The 20,890-nt window shown below is 48.0% G+C and overlaps 1 protein-coding gene across 3 annotated transcripts; it reads left to right on the forward strand.

The window, feature by feature from the left end:
- Nucleotides 1-2,241: 2,241 nt before the first annotated feature.
- On the forward strand, nucleotides 2,242-19,791 carry LOC308469770 (zinc finger protein RFP-like). 3 transcript variants are annotated; one of them, XM_080992696.1, is made up of 8 exons: nucleotides 2,242-2,734; nucleotides 3,224-3,319; nucleotides 9,809-10,039; nucleotides 11,073-11,095; nucleotides 12,063-12,181; nucleotides 14,033-14,065; nucleotides 16,860-16,889; nucleotides 18,618-19,791. In XM_080992696.1, exons 1-8 carry the CDS (start codon nucleotides 2,309-2,311, stop codon nucleotides 19,133-19,135), a joined length of 1,476 nt encoding a protein of 491 aa, XP_080848822.1. In that variant the 5' UTR covers nucleotides 2,242-2,308; the 3' UTR covers nucleotides 19,136-19,791. The 3 variants fall into 3 exon arrangements, with proteins under 3 accessions (XP_080848822.1, XP_080848823.1, XP_080848824.1); XM_080992697.1 differs by lacking the exon at nucleotides 16,860-16,889; XM_080992698.1 differs by lacking the exons at nucleotides 14,033-14,065; nucleotides 16,860-16,889.
- Nucleotides 19,792-20,890: the final 1,099 nt, after the last annotated feature.

A 20,890-nucleotide genomic window follows, 5' to 3' on the forward strand; every position in this document is an offset into this window, starting at 1 on the left:
ATGGGGCAGGGTCCAGGATGCTCAGATTACTGCCACCAGACCTCCCCTTTCATGATGTAACCGTGATGTATTAGTGATGTAGTCTGGGGGGATGAAACATGGGGATTAGCAGCTAATAAAAGTTTGGGAGCTCTTTTGTTCATGATGTAACCGTGATGTATTAGTGATGTATTAGTGATGTAGTTTGGGGGGGATGAAACATGGGGATTAGCAGCTAATAAAAGTTTGGGAGCTCTTTTGTTCAGGGCTTCCATCTAGTTTCACCTTGTGGCAGGTGGGAGTCCCCTTGCAACAGTCTTCAATAAAGACACTACTGGCTGCTGTTTGGCTCTGGTATTCCTGGCTGGTGTCCTTGTTTTTTGTCAAAAGGGAGCCCTCAGATTTCTCCGTTAACAGAAGAGACCCCCGAGGGTCATCTAGTCCAACCCCCTGAAATGCAGGAAGTTCAACTAAAGTTTACTGAACTGAATGAGTAGCTCAGGTGATAGAGCATGAGACTCTTAATCACAGGGTCATGGGTTCGAGTCCCGTGTTGGGCAAGAAGATTCCAGCATTGCAGGGGGTTGACCCTTGGGGTCCCTTCCAAGTCTACAATTCTATGAGCAACCCCAGAACTCCATTAACCTTCACCCGCAGAACTACAGTTCCCAGGGTCCCGGGGAGAAAGAGTGGGACTTCTGCTTTGCCACAAAGGACCCTCTTGCTGCCACCCCCTCCTCATGTTGCAAAACTGCAACCTGGATGGCTTTAAAAGTGGATTAGGCAAATTCATGGGGGCTACCAATGGCTACTGGCCATGATGGCTGTGCTCTGCCCCTGCTTCTGAATACAGTGGTGCCCCGCAAGACGAATGCCTCGCAAGACGAAAAACCCGCTAGACGAAAAGGTTTTCCGTTTTTCGATGCACTTCGCAAGACGAATTTCCCTATGGGCTTGCTTCGCAAGACGAAAACGTCATGCGAGTCTTGCGATTTTTTTCGCTCCCCCCCCTTTTTCTAAGCCGCTAAGCCGCTAATAGCCTTTTAGCCGCTAAGCCTTTAAGCCTTTAATAGCCGCTAAACCGCTAATAGCGCTAATCCGCTAATCCGCTAATAGGGTTGCTTCGCAAGACCAAAAAAACGCTAGACGAAGAGACTCGCGGAACGGATTATTTTCGTCTTGCGAGGCACCACTGTACCCTGAATCCAGGTTGCTGGGATCTGCAGGAGGGGAGAGGGCTCTTGCGCTTGGATCCTGCCTGCAGACTTCCCGTTGGGCATCTGCTTGGCTGCAGTGAGAACAGGATGCCACAAGGTGTGACTGGAAAGTTGGGTCACAGAAATCAAACACCACTTTTCTGGGCACAGCCCAGGAGGAAGGAGCGGAACCACTGTATGACAGTGCCCCCAGCTCCTAGCCCCACCAGACGGTCCAGAAGGATGTTATGGTTGATGGTATCAAAGGCCGCTGAGAGATCCAGCAGAACTAGGAAACAGCTCTCACCTTTGTCCCTAGCCCGCCGGAGATCATCGACCAGCGCGACCAAGACAGTTTCAGTCCCATGATGAGACCTGAATCCCGACTGGAAGGGATCCAAATGGTCCGCTTCTTCCAAGCGTGCCTGGAGTTGTTCAGCAACCACTCGCTCAATCACCTTGCCCAAGAATGGAAGGTTTGAGACTGGGTTGAGTTGGCCCTATTGGCAGCATCTAAAGATATTTTTTTTAAGAAGCGGTTTGATAACCACCTCTTTCAGCGGGTTTGGGAAGGCTCCCTCACAGAAAGAAGCATTCACTGGTTTGAACATTTGACAGGTTTTCATTATTTTTTCTTTTTGCAAGACAGTAGGTACATTTTACACTTAAAAAGTTACATTTAGTTCAGAGATACAAAGTTACATTCAGTAGGGAGACAACATAAAACTAACATTAAAGAAATAACATTAGTACAGAGACGGTGAACACAATTATAATATCTCACAGTGGCTGGAAAAGGAAGCAATACAGCAGACTATACCGTGGTTTTGAGGGTGCAGTGCAGGGGGGCAGACAAGTGGGGAGACTTTACTGATAGCAAATATTTATTCCCTTATTGATACAGAGGAAAAGAAACCTTTATTCAACTCAAAATTCTTATAACACAATCAAAAAGCATTCGCTGCTCCTTGAGAAAACATTCAGGAACTGCAAAGCACTGGAGACATATTAGTTTTAAAAAATAAAATAAGGAGCACGTGATCACTGAGTCATTTCCAGGAAGGGAAACTCCCAGTAGCTGAAAACGGAGAAAGTGAAACTTAACTCGGATCTTTGGTGCGAGGGAGGGAGCCATGGCTGCTTTTGAGGGTCACATCCAGCGTCTCCGTGATGAAGCCACTTGCTCCATCTGCCTGGATTACTTCAAGGATCCAGTGACCATCCCAGAGTGTGGGCACAACTTCTGCCGATCCTGCTTGATCCAGTGCTGGGGGGAATCGGAGGCAGAGGCTTCCTGCCCTCAGTGCAGAGAAAGAGTCCAGAGAAGGAGCCTCATCCCCAACCGGCAACTGGCAAACTTTGTAGAAATAGCCCAGAATCTCAGCCTTCAAGAGGGAAAGGAGGAAGGAGGGAAAGGAGGAGTCTGCGAGGATCACCAGGAGCCCCTGAAACTCTTTTGCAAGGAGGATGAAGCCCCCATTTGTGTGGTGTGTGACAGATCCAAGGAGCACAAACACCACGAGGTGATTCCTCTGAAGGAGGCTTTTGAGGAATACAAGGTAGGAGATCCCTGGATCTTGAGGGGGAGAAATAGCTGTGGATTTTTCTTGGGAGGTTTTCTTTTTAATTCTCAGCTCCAAAGTAGGCACGGCATGAATTGGTGGTTGTTTATTATATAAAAAGCAGCCCAGGGGAAGCCTGAGGGCTCGTGGGATGACAGGGAGGAGGGAGTTGAAGTCCTTCTCTCTTCCAGGGGGACAAAGGGATCTCCCTTGATATCCCTGAGTAGCATCTGCAAAGACTAGGTAGAAGTCTGTAACCAAGGGGTGACCTAACTGGGTCCCTGAGCCCCACAGGGCTGGCACAGAAAAAAGGTAGCTGGTCCAGGGAGCCTTGGACCCAAAAAGGTTGAAAACCTCTCGACTTTTATTTCCTCGAAAAAACTACTCTGCTATTATAGCAAGACCACTGGGCGCAAGAAGCCAGCACACTATTCACCTCCTCTCTGTGTGTCTCAATCAGACCTGAGTTTTCCCTTTTCTCTTTAGGGAGAGATCTGTCGCCGCCTGGAGATTCTGAGGAAAGAGAGAGAGGAAATTCTGGCCCATCAAGCAACCCTGGACAAGGAAAGCAAAGACCTCCTTGTAAGTGCCACTCTTATTACTAGGGAGGGAACAAGCACTTGAAGAGTCAAGTCAGGACTGAGGAGGGATGGGGAAATCTGCCCATTTCAACTTCTCCCCATTTCTCCTTTTTCCATATCAGTTTGTTTTTTAATTTTTTATTCTGAAAATGAATCAGATGTTAGGGTGGCTACCTCCTTGTATAAATATGTTGAAATGTACTTTACCCTCATAAATACATTTTTTGTGAACATTACCTGGCTTGTTCAACCTTGAAAAATTAAGAGGTGTGAATTTCAAAAGATTGATCTGTTTCATTCTCCATATTTTTTCAGCAATAGTAAATTACGGGAGGTAAATTCACTTTTGAATGCAGCTAATTTGAGTTTATTTTCCATTGTTGTTTATTATATGAATAGCAGTGAAGGAGAAGCCTGAGGACTTGTGAGCTGAGAGGGTGGAAGCAGTTCAGTTCAAATCCTGATTTACCATCAATATTACTAAAGAACTGTCTTTCTAAATGTGCGCTCTTGTTCATCTTTAGGAAATTCAGGGAGCTACGGGGATAAACTCTGCACTTTCTCTTCATCCTCCTCTGTTTCTGTTGCCTTCCTACACCTCAATGGTCCCAGTCTAAACTGAGGGTGTTTTATGTCCATGGACGTTCTCTGAACAACTCTGAACTCTGGTTATGCCATTCCCCAAATCATGCAGGGAATATCCTGTGGGGATGTTTAGGGAGGCAGGAGAAGATATATTATTTTATTATATCCTTCATAACTTTCGCCAGTGAAATATACTCAGAGTCGCAAAGTGATTTCATGCTCTTTATTCAGCTCATAGTGGTGAGGAGGAATGAATAAATGTCCCCTCACAGTATCTGCTTTATATACATTATTTACACAATGGGCTGCACATGATTGGCTAATTCTGGAATTCTACTGTAAGCCAATCAGGTTGTGGATTCACTTCTATCTGGAGCAGGATTGGGTGGTTCCTGCCAACCAATCATACTGCTGCATTGTTCTAGGACCAATCAGACTGCTGCATTCTGAATCCTATTGTTCTAGGACCAATCCGACTGCTGCCTTTTGGATCCTATTGTTCTAGGACCAATCAGACTGCTACAGTTTGGATCCTATTCAACTCAGTACATAACACCCCTCCCCTCTAAGTTCCAGTCGTGCCCGGGAGGTCGCATTCATAGTCCTCAAGGTATGCCGGCGGCCTACGTGTGCGTTGTGGCCTGGGGTGTTCCCTGGTCCGGGCTCCGGGTTCTGGCTCGTGTTCCAAGGATGCTGGCTGTGATGCGGCTGTTTGGTCTGGTGCAACCGGCTCGCTCAGTCGTGGTTCTGGTTCCGGTGTCCTTTCGGCCTCACGGGTCCTCTCTGTATTTACTGATTCTGCCTCTCCTGCTGGCCCCTCCTGCTCTATGGGCCTCACTGCCCCGCTGTTCCCTTGGGACTCCTCTGACCTGTCCTCCTCCTGGTTTTCTCCCGGGAATCGTCGCCGTATCTGGTCGCAGTGGCGGCGCCAGCATTGCCCCCCATCCGTTAGCACCTCGTACGACACGGGGCCAGTGACCCTGGTGATTGTGGCGGGTACCCATGCTGGGCCTGCCCCAAAATTCTTTGCGTACACTGGGTCCTGGGCCTCGAAGGTCCGGGGGTTCCTGCCTTCCCCCACCACTACCTCATCCTGAGCTCTATCGGGGTGAAGGCGGTCCAATCTGATTGCAAGGCGCCGACCCATTAGTAGTTCAGCGGGGCTCCGGCCAGTCGTTGAGCTGGGGGTGCTGTGCTGTGCTAGAAGGAATGTGGCAAGGCGGTACTCCCAGTCCCCTTGCGTCATGCGGCGAAGGGTGTCCTTGGTGGTCCGCACCATGCGTTCTGCTTGGCCATTGGTGGCAGGGTGGAACGGCGCCGAACGGATGTGGCGGATGGCGTTCTGCGCTGTGAAGGTTTGGAATTCTCCTGACGTAAATGCAGTCCCGTTGTCTGAGACGAGAGTGTCAGGGAGCCCGTGGGTTGCAAACAGCCTGCGTAGTACCCGGATGGCTGCGGACGTGGAAGTGGACGGTACCAGTGCGACTTCCAGCCATTTGGTGTAGGAGTCCACCACTATGAAGAATGTTTTCCCCTGAAAGGGGCCAGCGAAATCCACATGCAGGCGTGACCATGGTGCTCGGGCGGACTCCCAGGACTGGACTGGGGCCCTTGGGGGATCTGGGCGGGATTCTTGGCAGGCCTGGCAGTGTTTGACCCAGGCCTCTATCTCTCCATCGATCCCCGGCCACCACACATAACTCCTGGCAAGGGCCTTCATTCTTACTACCCCTGGATGTGTCTCGTGTAGGGCTGTGAGGACCCTTTTGCAGAGGGGCTGGGGAACAACGACTCTGCTTCCCCATAACAGGCACCCCTTGTGGGCCGACAGTTCATGTTTGCGGGTTGTGTAGCCGGCGAATTCTGGCCCGGGGCTGCTGCTGGGCCATCCCCTCCACACCCAGTCCAGGACCCGGGAGATGACCCTATCTTTCTTGGAATGGTGTGCAACTTCTTGTGCCTGAATGGGGCGGTCGGGAAGCAGCTCCAGGCTCATAACCTCTTGTGCAGGTGCTGGGTCAGGGCCTGTTTCCAGTAGTGGTAGCCTGCTGAGGGCGTCCGCATGGCCCATCGCCTTCCCAGGTCTGTGAATCAGTGCATACTGGTAGCTGGCAAGGAAAATTGACCACCTGAGGACGTGAGGAGACAGCACTTGGGGGGTCTGCTTTTCGGGGGCAAACAAGCCAAGCAACGGCTTGTGGTCAGTCACCACGGTGAAGGGCCGCCCGTACAAGAAATCATGGAATTTTTTTACTCCCTTTACGATTGCCAGACCCTCCTTGTCGATTTGCGAGTAGTTCCGCTCGGTTGTGTTGAGTGTCTGGGAAAAGTACGCCACCGGTACCTCTCTTCCATCCGGGAGTTGGTGCCCCAGGACAGCTCCAATGCCATAGGGTGAGGCGTCGCATGCTAGCACCACCGGCAGCCTCTCGTCGAAGTGTGCCAAGACCGAGTTTGAGACAAGCAAGTCCTTGACTGCCTGGAATGCGGCCTCCTGGCGCTGGCCCCACACCCAAGGGGCCCGCTTGTCCAGGAGTCTGTGTAGGGGCTCCGCTACCGCCGCCTTGTGGGGAAGGAAGGAATGGTAAAAGTTCAATAGTCCCAAGAAGGCCTGAAGTTCAGTCTTGCTCTTGGGCGCTGGGGCATCACAAATGGCCCGTACCTTGTCCCCAGTCGGGTGGACCCCTTCTGCGTCCACCATAAATCCCAGAAAGTCCACCTGAGGCACTCCTAGTAGACATTTTTCCCGCTTCACCTTGAGACCCGCCGTCTGGAAACGGTGCAGAACGGTGCGGAGGCGGTCCTCAAACTCCTCTGGTGTGGGGCCGGCAATCAACACATCATCGAAGAAGGGGGTGACGCCAGGAATCCCTTTAAGGAGAGAGTCCATTATATTCTGGAATATGCCTGGTGCCACGCTGACACCGAATTGCAGCCGCTTTACCCTGAACGCTCCTCTGTGCGTCACAATCGTCTGTGCCTCTGCTGTGGCCTCATCTACTGGCAGCTGTTGATATGCTTGGGCCAAGTCCAGCTTGCCAAAAATTTTCGACCCAGCCAGGGTGGCCAGGACATGGCTGACCACTGGCACTGGGTATGCGTGGGCCGTGAGGGCCTTGTTTATGGTACATTTGTAGTCTGCGCAGATGCGGACCGAACCATTAGGCTTGACGGGTGTGACGATTGGGGTTTCCCAGGGAGCATTAGGCACCGGCTCCAGCACTCCTTGCTCTACGAGTCGGTCCAATTCCTCGTCTATACGGGGTTTCAAGGCGAACGGGACCCGGCGGGCCTTGAGCCTGACCGGTCGTACTGCGGGGTCAAGCTGTAGCGCAATGGGGGGGCCCGTATACTGTCCCAATTTCCCATCGAAAACCCCTGGAAATTCCTTGCATATGGCGTCCACGTCCACTTGTAAGCTAGTGTGGTTCACCCCGGTGACAGCTAGCCCCAGTGGTCCAAACCATGCCAATCCCAGTAAGCTAATGTAGGGGCCCTTGACCACAAGCAAGTCCAGTTGCCGCGTCCGCCCTCGGTATTGCACCCTGAAGGTCCCCACCCCCATTGTGGGGACCTTACGTTTCTGGAAGTCCCGGAGGGTGAATGGGGCCGGCCTGAGTTTGGGACCCCCAGTGGGACACAGTTTCCTTAAGGTCCTTGCCGAGATTATGGATAGAGTTGAACCCGTGTCAAGCTCCATGCGGCATGGGGCCCCCTCTATCTGTACCTCTACATAAATTTTCTCTACGTTGGGGTGGGGCAACTGGTATACCTGGAAGTCCGTGAGCTCCGTCGAGTTGCCTTGGTGCGTTGGGCCCCGGGACCTGGGGCTCTTGGATTGGTCATCTGATGCCTGGTGTCGGGTGGGCCGAGCCCGACACACCCGGGCGATGTGTCCCGATTTTCTGCACTGCCTGCACTCTGCGTTGCGGAAACGGCAGGTCCTCCTCTCGTGACTCTCCCCGCAGCTTGCGCAGTTCCCTCCTTCTCGTCGAGGCAGCTGTGGTCTGTGCGCTGCTTGAGTGCGCTGCTGTACTCGGTGCACCTCCTCCCTGTCGGATCCTGAGTCGTCGGTGAGGTCTTCATGGTGGACCCTCGGTTGGGATGGCAGGCTCGGCCGTGCCTCTTGGGTCGACCTCTCGGCAGCTTCTGTTGCCAGGGCCTCCTCCAGAGCGACCTGGAACGTTAGGTCCTTCTTAGCGTAGAGGCGCCGTTGCAGCTTCTCATCCTTTAGGCCACCGACGAGGCGGTCACGAAGCATGTTCTCCAGCTCTGAGAAGTTGCAGAACCGGGCGGCTTGGCGGAGAGAGGTCACAAACCCAGTTATGGTTTCCCCAGGGGCTTGCCGCTTTGCGTAGAAGGCATTTCGACGAGCCACCACTGAGGGCTGCGGCGAAAAGTGCCCCTTCAGCTGTTCCATTATTGTTTTGTATGGAACAGTAGCGACGTCTTCAGGCGCAAGGAGAGCCCGGGCGATTTCAAACGTCTCCTCTCCGCAGACGCTGAAGAATATCGCCCTCTTCTTGGCGTCTTCTTCGTCGGTGACCCCTTTGGCTTCTAGGAGGAAGGTGAAACGGGAGGCGTACGCTTCCCAGTCTCCAGATGCTGGTTTGAATGGCGAGAAGCTGCTGTTGGCTGCCATTCTGAGTTCCTTGTGCCCCGGAGCTGAAGCCTGGATACACGGTGCGAGGCAGCGGTGCGGCAGTTGGCGGTGCTGCGGTGCTGTGTGTGGCAGTCAGCTCAGCGGGATCCCACCTTCGTCGCCAGTGAAATATACTCAGAGTCGCAAAGTGATTTCATGCTCTTTATTCAGCTCATAGTGGTGAGGAGGAATGAATAAATGTCCCCTCACAGTATCTGCTTTATATACATTATTTACACAATGGGCTGCACATGATTGGCTAATTCTGGAATTCTACTGTAAGCCAATCAGGTTGTGGATTCACTTCTATCTGGAGCAGGATTGGGTGGTTCCTGCCAACCAATCATACTGCTGCATTGTTCTAGGACCAATCAGACTGCTGCATTCTGAATCCTATTGTTCTAGGACCAATCCGACTGCTGCCTTTTGGATCCTATTGTTCTAGGACCAATCAGACTGCTACAGTTTGGATCCTATTCAACTCAGTACATAACAGCCAGCAAGTTCTATAACTTAGCAGAGTTGTTAAATAATCCCCCTTTTAAATAACACAGCGGTTAGCTAGTTGCAGGCTCATCTGAGCCTCACTATTATGATTCCTGGTTTCCTTATTTTATATCCCTCCTAAAAGGATAGACACGACCATCTGATTAAAGTTATCATAAAACTAGTTTACTTACAATCATCCAGTTCACAATGAGATTCCTGAAGGCAGGCTTAATTTACAGAACAACATATAACTTTGTGAATTATCCCGTAAGAAAAATAGTCTCAAGTGACTGTGACTGAGCAGTCACTTCTAACTCCTAGGAACACACAATGGAGAAGACACAGAGCAGAACATGGAGGCCGTGTGCTCCTCTCCCAAGAACAGGCCACACTCACATTCACTCACATGCAAAGGAAGTCTGTCTCAGCTCAGGAGGAACTAGCAAGTTTTCTCCTGAGTGATACAAAGCATTCCCCAGCATGTGCATTGTAGGACTGTTGTATCTGACTGCAATACGTTTTTACATCCCACATATCCATGGCTAGAAAACAAATGCTCCTTCCTTTAAGCTTTAGACCTCTGAAAAATAGAAGTCAACAGAAACAGCAAAGGAGAGGGCCACCCCTCAAAATAAAGGTTTACTTCTTTAGCCACTGGAGGTTTCATGTCTCTGAAAAATCAGAAGTGTCCTCCCTGTGGAATTCTCACTATTCTCTTCCTGATGTTTTGAAGGCTGATCACCTTCCACACTCAGACGTCCTCTTTTCTTGCAGAAATTAACAGAAACGGAGAGGCTGAAGACTGTGGAGAAGTTCAGAGAACTGCGCCAGTTCCTGGAAGAACAAGAAAAACGTCTGCTGACTCATGTGAAAGAGGTGGAGAAGGAGATTGCAGGGAGAAGGGATGAGCAGCTGGCCAGACTCTCCAGGAAACTCTCCTCTCTTGAGAGGATCATCCAGGAGATGGAGGAGAAGAGTCAGCAGCCAGCGAGTGAACTCCTGCAGGTAAGATGGTGGCAGGAACAGCCCAAGGCTCCAGGAAAAGGCAGCCCCTTTCATGTATGCAAGGAGTGCAGGGACTCAGTTGATGGAGCCTCTAGTCAGGTTTGTAATGGACAGGAAGACCCAAGAGACCTGGGATGCTTAACTCACCTGAATGCAGACTAGAGATTCGTCTGTGTTCTTGATGGAACGGGAGCTGATCTTCTGCTCTTTGCTGATGCTTTGTCTCCGAACGCCTTTCAGTTGTGGGGGGCTTCGTCTGGGATGCGTTCAGGCCTCCTTCCGACATGAGCCAGTCTCTTGGCCAAGCTTCTCTTCCCTTTCCCTCCACAACTTCTGGGTTGATCCCCTTCTCCATGGATACAGATCGACCCAGAATGTTGCTTAGTCACAGTGACCAAAGAGCAAGACAGAGGGACTCATCCAGACTGCTGCTTGTCCCACCCCTTTCCTCCAGGAAAACCCGCTCTTTACTGCTGAATTAGAGCAAACCTCAGCCAGGTTTTCTCTGGATTGATGTTTGCTTCAATGTTGAACTAAGGAGCAGGTTTTTCCTGAGGTAAAGCAGCAGGGCAAAGGCAAAACCACTTGGACCTGTGTTTTCTGGGCACAGGAAAAGCAGAAGTGTGGATGACCCTAAAGAAACACGGAATTGTTTTATTACCCCTTTGGAGGCATTTTATGCTGCAGGTGCAGTTTTTTTAATTTCCAGATGGAAAATAGAATTTGAAATTTGGGGACTAGGACAGTGCCCTGGCAGGATTATCCTGTAGGCTTATGTTTGTCTGAATAGCACAATGCAAACTGGATTAAAGTTATTAAAATATGGAAATGGGGAGAACTTGAAATCAGAACAGTTAATAATTTCAGACTGGAAAAATAAAAGCTGTGAGAAACCAAAACTGGCTGATTCCGCCATCCCTCCCCAAAACCTTGGCATGTGCCAGGCAGACTGACATCTGAGGGCCAGGGTCTGAGGGGGTCTTCCTAGTGTGGCCTGTGGTGTGCAGTGAATTCCCTTCTCTTTTCCCTCTAGGATGTGAGAAGGACCTTGCAGAGGTAAGTGGATCTGGCTCATTTCCATTAGCATCACTCTTTGAAGCTGAGATGCCAGAACCTCAGACATGGCCCTCCAGGGGCTGCAGGGGGGAGACTGTGGGACTCACTCCCTGCAGCACCTCACAGGTAAAAGTAGAGCCCCCTCTTCTGAACTTGTGGCCCCCCAATTCTCCCTCCAAGGTTCAAGGTCAGCTGCCTCCTTCCTCCCTCCCCACATCACTTCACAAAGGGATGGGGGCTCTTTTCTTTCTCTTGCACTTTCTGTTCATGGACTTTTTGATAATTGCAAACATCTAGAAGAGAAAGTCCCAAAGATGCTTTGGAAGAGCTTAGGACATATTTCAGTGTCCAACTAGAAGCCCCTCAACTCTGGTAACTCAGCCCCTTTGAGGCACTAAGGGAGGGACGGTCTGTTGGTCTACAATAGGTGGGTTCTTTTTCTTGGGAGCGTTTCCACTGTGAGAAGCTGAAGGTGGTCTTGAGTGGGGGGTCTAGTTGTTTCCTGCCTCTGGAGGGAGAGTCCAATGGGGCATGGGGTTGTGCCCTTCCTGGGTGAGAGAGGGGGTGAAGGGAGGGTGGAGGTTGTTCTCCTTGACCACTTGGCAGCTTTGGACATCACTCACATCCTCTGGAGAAGCTCAGGGAGGGAGGGAGGGAGTGCAGGCATTCCACCTCAGGGGTTTGGTTCTTAAGTCCTGGCACCTTCCCAGAAAGTTGTTACGGGATAGCATCATTGGAAGCTCTCCGGTGGTGTCGCTTGGGGTTACATCTTGTCCCTTGTGCTGTTTAGCATCCTTATGAAGCCACTGACAGCTGTCCTCAGGGGTTTTGGACTGAGGTCTCATCTGTGGTGGAAATAAACCTGGTGGGAAATAAACTTCCACTTTGTTCGTCTTATTGAAATCACCTGCAATAATTAGGGAGATGGGGCCACAATAGGGCCATTCAGTGTTTTTCTTTTCACCAGGTATGAGGAAAGAGAGAGTCCGGAGAAGCCACTGGCTTTCCCTTCAAAACTGAGGAGCAGGATCTTGGAATCCTGTGATCTAAATCACCTTGTGAAGAATACAATGAAACAATGGAAAGGTAATGAAAACTGGCTGCCAGGATTTCACACTGGGAATTCTGTTACTTCTTCAGAACTGGACATGCCAGGCTCTTATTGCATGGAATTGAGTAACCCCAGGATACCTTCCTTCTTGGTGCTCCAGCCTTCATTTCCTGTCCCCCAGAATGGCCCATGTATATTGTGACGCTGGATCCTGTAAAGAAAGCCTGAACCAGAGTGTAGAGCAAAGTCAGGTTTTTTTCATCCAATGTGCATCTGTTTATAATTATATGGAACCACCTTTTCCTTGTGGTTCCCTGTCTGCACAATCTGAGTTTGTCCTTTTGGAGGTTCTCCTGCTCTGAATGGAGTCAAAGGGCATTAAGAAGCCCCCAGTTCCCCCTATGCCTCCTGCTCAGGCTTCTTTCTCAGCCCTGGAGCCAAGGCCTGAACCGTCTCCTCCTCAGACGTCCCCCTGCAGCTGCCATATCTAGGGCTTTGGCCTTCAAGATCTCCTGAGAGTTCCCCCATTGAGAGAGGAAGCAAGAGCACATGAGCCCCAAAGGGCACAATTATGCTTGTTAACAACCTGAAAGATTTGTAGAAGGTTTGTGAGGAAGGGCTTCCTTCTTCATGAGAGCTTTGCCAATCCTTCCTCATCAACCTTCACTCCTCATTATGTTTCACAATTTTGGCTTTAATGATTCCCCCCACCACTTTACTTGGGGAAGATGTTAAGGCTGCCTCCATCTCCCCTCTGCCTCCTTTTACGGGATTCCTATTGCCCTGCCTCTCCTCCAGTCCTCCAGTGTAGAGCCCAATTTAGGGGCAAAGTTCAGAGACCAGCAAAATTCATGCTGAATATTTTTATTCTCTTATTTGTAAGCTTGCTTTATGATTGCTGAGGGTTTTTTTGGTTTGTTTTCTTAAAAGATTTTTATTAAAAGTTTCAACATAACAAATTATCAAAAACATATCATCCTCATTCCCCCCCCCCATTTCCCCCCTCCCTCACACCCGGACTTCCCTCAGCTCCTCTCTCTGGTTTCCCAACACATATTATTCTCTGCATTTTATAAAATGGTAAAGATCCTTAAGCTATCTATCTATTATGTTAACAATAAAAAAAATGTGTATGTTTATTCAAAACCTGCCAAGGAGTCCAGTTCATTTTGTTGTTTCTTTAAATACTTTGTAAAAGGTTCCCATTCTTCTTTAAAGTCACAGTTGTCCTTATCACACAATTTGTATGTTAGTTTGCCAATTCCGCATATTCCATCAGTTTCCCTTTTGTCGGGGTTTCTTCATTCTTCCATCCTTGTGCTATTAAGACGCTTGCCACCGTTGTCGCATACATAAGTATTTTCTTCATTTTCCTTGGCAGGTCTCTACCTACAATCCCTAACAAAAATGCTTCTGGCTTTTTTACAAATGTTAATTTGAACATTTTCTTCAACTCATTATACATCATTTCCCAAATTTTTAAAATTTCTCTACAATCCCACCACATGTGATAAAAAGTCCCTTCTTTTTCCTTGCATTTCTAGCATATATTTGACCCAGTTTTGTACATTTTTGCAATCTGTACTGGTGTAATGTACCATCTATACATCATTTTCATGTAGTTTTCTTTTAAATGGGAACAACCTGTAAATTTTAAATCTGTTTTCCACAATCTTTCCCAATCTTCGTACTATGATTGCTGAGTTTTAAAGTTTTAGTTATTTTCATAGATTCTTCCTATGATTTTCATGTTTATAATTATTTTTTGTACAATTTAATTAATACTTAATAATTGTACTTGAATTTAAGGATGTTACTTTTGTATGGAAATTTATTTCTGGTGGAAGAGTGTTGCCCTTACACTTTATATCTTTTTGCTTCCTCAGATGCTCTGTTATACAGAAAACCGATTCAGAAAGGTAAATTTCCAGGGGAGGAACAATTTGACAGGAGGGGTGGGGACTGATATTTCATGGGTGTTGAACCGTCTGTTCTGCAGACTTTGGGACCCCCATCAATGGCGTAACTCTGGGTAACAGTCCTCTACTGGTGTTTGGGTTCTTTGTCTGTCCCATGAATGAACTGGGAGGGAGGTTGAAGGCTTGGATTGGGGGCAGAGCTTGTCTCTGAGAAGAACCGGCACACCAGTCGTCTGTTCCTTTCCTGCCTATAAACTATTATCCTGATTTCCCCCTTAATTTTATCAATTTTGCTTTCTTTCATAAAATATATACTGCTTGTTTGTAGGGAAAAGCCTCAGAGCCATACAATATATTACGAAACCCCTTAGGGAGGATCCTGCAGGGTCAGTCCAATGTCCATCTTGTCGAGTTCTCATGTATAAGGAATAAGCGTGTTAAAAAGGGCACCCGCAAGCACCCAGTCCCTCCTCCACCTCCTGCCAGGCTGGTCTCCCAGTAGCAGAGCAAGGCCTGAGCTGCCTCTTCCTCAGTTTCAACCTCACCAGCCATTTCTCGTGCTTCAGCCATCCCAATCTGTTCAGAGTTCCCACAATTCTTTTGAGATCAGCCCCATTCCATGAGGTAGGAGTTCCCATTGCACAAGACTCTTGGAATTACAGGGTAAAGCTCTGCCGATTCTTCCTCTGCAAGTTGGTTTGTCAGCATGCTTGGAAATTCCAGTTTCAACAGCTTTTCCCCACCGGTTTACTTGGGGCAGATGTTAAACCTTTCTTCATCCATCCAGTTCAGACCCCCATTTCATTTGTGGATTTTGAATGATTGTATTCCTCCATTTTATAGTATGGTTTACCATTGCTGATTTTTCCATATAATCATGGAATAGCGAAGTTTGAAAGGATCCCAAGGATCATGTAGTCCAACCCCCTGCAATGCAGGAATTACAGCTAAACACGTTACCATATTTTTCGCTCTATTGGATGCACCCAACCATAGGACGCACCTTGTTGGTTTTTTTAAAATAATAGTTTTTTATTAAGTTTTCCATTTTAACAATCCAATCAAATCACATTAAATATTCCAAATTGTACAAATACATATCATAAAGTCCAAATATTTTGCCAAATTATAAATTTTTGTTGGGGGTTCCCGTGCTTCAAGTTCAGTGGGGTCCAATCATCTTATATTTCTACTGCCTTAAGTTTCCAATAGTCCCTTCTTTAAATCTTCCTGTTGTTATCCTTCTTTCTTTCATAGCCTCTGAGTCGTGCAATAATATGCTTCTGTGTGAACTTTGTGTGACTCTCCTTTTTTTTTTTTTGCAGCTGGTAAGTCTTTTACTTGCAGTATGTCCTCACACGCTGGTGTTTATGCCGAATCCATCCCAAAGTCCTTCTCTGGTGGCAGACACCATCTTTTCCCAGTTCCCATAAAAAAAACTAAGCATTTGCTCATTAATTTTCTCAGACAGGTTGCACCAAACATTAGTCTTTCCAGAGGAGGTTTGCCAAGTCAGACTTGAAGTACAGATATGATAACAAAGTAAGAGCTTGCCTCCCCCTATGACTATTAATCTCTGCAACTCAGTCTGTCTCATAATGGCAGATCCCGATTAAATAGTGCGTCACAGGAAAGTCATTTATCTTCTTCCAAGTATTTAAAATAACAAAGGCTTCAGTTAGTATTATTATTTCCACACAGTTTATATTTTCCGATCTCACTTGCTATAGGTAGTGTAGACGGTTCTTCTGGGGGGGCGTTAGGTATTATTGTAGTAGAAAAAGAAAAAGTTTTATCCCCTCCGTTCCGTTCCAACATACCGGCTCAGATGTTATTCTTTGATGTTATCTTCTTCCTTCCGTCACTCTTAGCACCTCAGTGGCTGTAGTTGGCAGATTAAATACCCTTTCTTCGCCCAAAGCATGTACAATCTTAAATCCAATTTTTAACCTTAAGAAATGGAACTGGGAGTGCTCACGAAGACAGTGTCGAGGAGATACGAGCTCTCTCGAGGGCTTTCCATCCAGTGCCCCCACCCCCTCCTTTACGAACTCGGGGGTGGTTTGTGGGGAGGCGGATGAGACTGCATCTTCCCTTCCACCAGGAAGAATTTGGGAGGCTGATTACTCCCATCTCAGCCTCTAAATTACCTCGTGTGAGCTGGAGAGATGGTACTGTCGGCCATCTTCCATGGTGTCCCTAGCGAAGCACCTTGTTTTAGAGGGGGAGAACAAGAAAAAAATTCTCCCCCTCTCTGCTCAGCGCCCCTTCAGCGAAGACGCAGGAGAAACAGAGCCCCTTCCATTTCTCCTCCCACTTGGCTGAAGGGGCGCTGCGCAGCTCTCCCTCTCTGCTGAAGCCAGGAGAGTCTTGGTCTGCAGGCTTCAAAAGCAATGCGAAGCCTCTGGAGCGCGGAGGGAGCACTCCCTCTGCACTTCGGAGGCTTCGCATTGCTATCGCTGAAGCCAAGGAGCCTGCATTCGCTCCATAGGACGCACACACATTCCCCTTAATTTTTGGAGGGGAAAAAGTGCATCCTATAGAGCGAAAAATACGGTAGTTGTTTTAATTCCTTAGGCCTAGTGATATTACATTCTCAGGAATGTAATTAACAGTTAACATCACTACTTAGGCCTACAGCTGTCGTCTTTGCAATTATGTGTTCTATGATTTCATCTTTTGCTTGAAATAAGGAAACAATAGATGCTATGTTATGGTGATGTTTTGTAAAAAAGATTTAATTGTTTTAGCTATTGCATTGTAGCCTGTTAAGCCTGTCTTTTTGCTTCCTCAGATGTTCAGCCATTCAGAAATCTCCAGAGAGGTAAATTTCACATGGAGACCCCAATTCACAGGAGGGGGCTAGTGTTTCATGGGGGTCAAGAGTCTCTTCTGTACAGCTTGACTCTGGCCCTGCTGTTTGTACCACAAAGGCAGAGAGGGTGGACTTGAAGGTGCAGAAGGGGGGGGAGAGAAAAACTGCCCAGAAGGATCATATAAAAGAGGGAAGAGTTTAATTCCTGCCTAGAGAGAGTTGGGTTGCTTTTCCATGTGACCTTTTTCAGGACTGGTTGCCACGTGTCCTCTTTTTCTCAGACAGGCCTTCTATTTTCATGATTAAAATTTCTCCCCGGGCGGATTTTTAAAATTTGGCAAAATGTCTCAAGTTGTTTGGTTTGGTTTACAGTAACCCATGAAAAAAATTCTAGTGCATTAGACTCAGATCTAAGGCACCCAGCTAAGCTAGCCTAGAGCAGAGAATCGCAACAGAGCAGCATCTTCAGCTAGCCACATCCTGTATAAAACCCTTCTCTTGTGGCTGAACTAAAAGGACACTGGCTCAGCTACAAGATCTTGGAGAAGGAATCTGGGAGGGCAAGAGTTAACACCCCCCTGCCCTTAAGGAAAATCCATATGTACATGTTTAACAGTTTAATAAATTGTTCTGTGCACACTTGCGGTCACAAAGATGTGAACACGAGCCCAAATACTTTCATGTGGCAAGTGAGGGAGCAATATGTATTATTATTATTCTTCTTTGGTTGTTGAAAGTTAAGAACATTGCTACTAGCAGTATATCACAGCTTCGAAAGCCTACATAGAGTAGGGGTATTTAAAATGAGAGTTGTCATAGCGATCCATGGTTAAGAGTAGAAGTTGGCAAATGTGTCCTCTTTTTTGTTCTTCAAAATACGACAACCCTACACTTGCCTATCATGACTGTCTTAGCCCCTGACTGGTAACTTTCTGAGTTATTCCCACTTTCCCTCAGGGATCTAGTCTTAAGGTTTATATTAAATCCAAAAGAGAAGCATGGATTAAGAAGTCCTTTGTAAAATTCCCCTGCCAACTGCTCTCTCTTCCCTGGCGGCAAGCCCTAAACTTCCAACATGGTAGGGAGGAAGGCAAGGAGAGATCAAGCGGGTGAGAGAGATGGAGAGCAGGAATAAACAGGCTCCCCACTTAATGCGATTTTGACTTGTGGGCACGAGGGCCCAGAACATGACCCCAGTGAAAGTGAGGAGAGGCCTATATGTGGTTTTATGTTGTATTTTTATGCTGTGAACCACCCTGAGACCTATGGATGAAGGGCAGTAGGCAAATATTATTATTATTATTATTATTATTATTATTATTATTATTACAGGGGGGTCCTCATATCCCAACCCAGAGCTCCCCAAAGGCCAATCCTCTCCTGCCTCCTCCAATTCTCCTCTCTTTCCCCTTAGATAACACAGAAGAGATGAGTAAAAGGGTTCCTGGGTGGTTTTTCCTCTTAGAAAATGCCTGGGATGAGAGGAGGGCAGGCACAATACACATCGGATATAAGAAAGTGAAGAAAACTGATTTAAAAACCATCAAGGAAGATATTTATTTATTCTGATCAGAGTCTGCAAGGAGTCGTCTCAGTCTTGCATGCGATGCAAAGAAATCCCCTTGATCTGAAAGGGAATCTGGGTTTTTTGGGTGTTTTTTATTTATCAGGATGTCCGTTTCTGTCTCTCAGCTGACTCTGCCTAATCTTCTTTTTCCCTCATCTTCTCCCCAACAGCAAATGTCACTCTGGATCCAGACACAGCCCATCCTGAACTCATCTTGTCCGAGGATAGGAAAAGTGTGAGATGGGGAGACAAACCTCAAGCCCTGCCTGATAATCCTGAGAGATTCAGACGCTACTCTTGTGTGTTGGGACGTGAGGGATTCACAGAAGGCAGACATTTCTGGGAAGTCACTGTGGAAAGTGGGGAATTGTGGGTTTTGGGGGTCGCCAGGAAGTCTGTGGAGAGAAAGGGCATCTTCCCCTTAAGGCCTGAGGGAGGGATCTGGGCTGTGGGGAAGTGGGGAGGGGGCTACTTTGCCTGCACCTCCCCTGATTCCTCTCCTCTGTCCCTGAGGGAGAAGCCCAGGAGGATCCGGGTGACTCTGGACTATGAAGGGGGACGTGTGTCTTTTTCTGACGCTGACTCAGGAGCCGAACTCTACACGTTCTCAGGAGCCTCCTTCTCTGGAGAGACCCTCCTCCCTTTCTTTCGTCTATTGGATAACAAAACCCACTTCAGTATCTCCTGAGGAGACTAAATCTGCCTCTCAGGCCCAGCAGGAGTTTCTCTCCAGACCAGAGTGACTGACATAAAAACCATTTACCCGCCAAGAGCAGGTTGGGCAGTTTTCCAAGGGCCCTTTGAGAGGATTCATTCCAGTCAAAACCAGCAGAAATAACCAAACAAAAATGGGTTGCTCTTGCTTTGCATTTTCTTTCCTTTTCCCAGAATTCCCTCTGCTGCTTCTTAAAGAGACAGTCACATTTTTAGGAGTCCTAATAAATTTTCTCACCTTCAATCTTGTTTTCATTTTGAGATGTCTGATTTGGCAGAGGATGAGACTCTTAATCTCAGGGTTGTGGGTCTGAGCCCCACGTTGGGCAAAAGTTTCCTGCACTGCGGGGGGTGGGACTAGATGACCTTCAGAGTCCCTCGCAACTCAGCAATTCTAGGAAACCTTCCTCTCCCCACAAGACCTTATGCAGCTGTGAAAATGCATGCATCATTGCATTAATAGAGAACTGAAAAATAAGCCCCTTCACCCACATCATGCAGGATAGCATGGAGACCTAAGACAGGAAGAAAAAGAAAAAGACATTGAACAGGGCATCAGCTTCAAATGCCCTCTGCAAATACAGCCTCGCCATCTCCACATGTTGTCAGAAGTAAACCTTATTGCATTGAGTGGGGCTTCTGCCCAGTTACATGTGTTTTGAGTGGATGCATTAACGTTCCTTATTTACAGGCTGGATTCTGTCTATCGGGGGCATCAAATGAGGTGTCCTCTGGATAATGCTGGACTCCAACTCCCCTCTGACCCATCCAGCATGGCCAGGGGTCAGAGAGGGTGGGAGCTGCAGTCCGGCAGCTTCCAGAAGGGGCCCCATGGGCTGTGCTGCCCTATACGTTTCGCAGGGCACCTTCCTTGTGTTCCTCAGCCCCACCCCAAATACACAGTGCTCCCCCAAGGAGCATCATTTCGGTAGCAGGTGCATCTGATTTCTCTCCTTAGATACTAACAGCTGGAATAACACATGCCTGTGGAATTGACCCCTCTCAAAGATCAGGCAGGACTCACTCTGGCTCCACTATCGGCACCACTGACTACTGACCAGTGCAGCCTGCTCTCCTTTCCCTGCGTTTCCCACAGGGTGGTGGCACATGATGGAATAAAGACACCTCCCCCACACCATTGACATTTGTTGCAGCAGATGCGCAGGTTTCTGTTTTTGTTTTAAAATAAATTAACTGTAATGTATACTCTGAAGACGTTAATGTTCATTGTGAGTGGCTGTGGGGCAAAGCTTCCTGGGACGGCGACATTTGAAGAAGAAACTAAACTCAGCTGTGCAAAACTTGATGTTGGACTAAATAGACCTTTGGCTTTCCTGATAAAGTCGTACCTTGGTTCTCGAACATAATACGTTCCGGGAGTCCATTCGACTCCTCGGAACTGTTAAAAAACCAAGGTGCGGCTTCCGATTGGCCGCAGGACCGTCCTGCAGCCAATCGGAAGCTGCAGAAGCCACGCCAGACATTCAGCTTCCAAAATTCGCTTGAAAGCCGGAACACTCACCTCTAGGTTTTGATAGTTCGGGAGCCAAGGCGTTTGAGATCCAAGGTACGACTGTATTCTTAAGTGGCTCTTTCATTCCTATAGGATTTAATTAGTGAATGATACGGAAAGGACCTTTTCAAGGGGGTCTCTCCATCTGCTATGAGATTTGACCGCAGCCTGACACCCTCCCCTTCCTTTTATGCCACAGATAAAAAGCACATACTT

Source organism: Podarcis pityusensis (assembly GCF_964106645.2).
Source record: "Podarcis pityusensis genome assembly, chromosome: 2".
NCBI lineage: Eukaryota > Metazoa > Chordata > Lepidosauria > Squamata > Lacertidae > Podarcis > Podarcis pityusensis.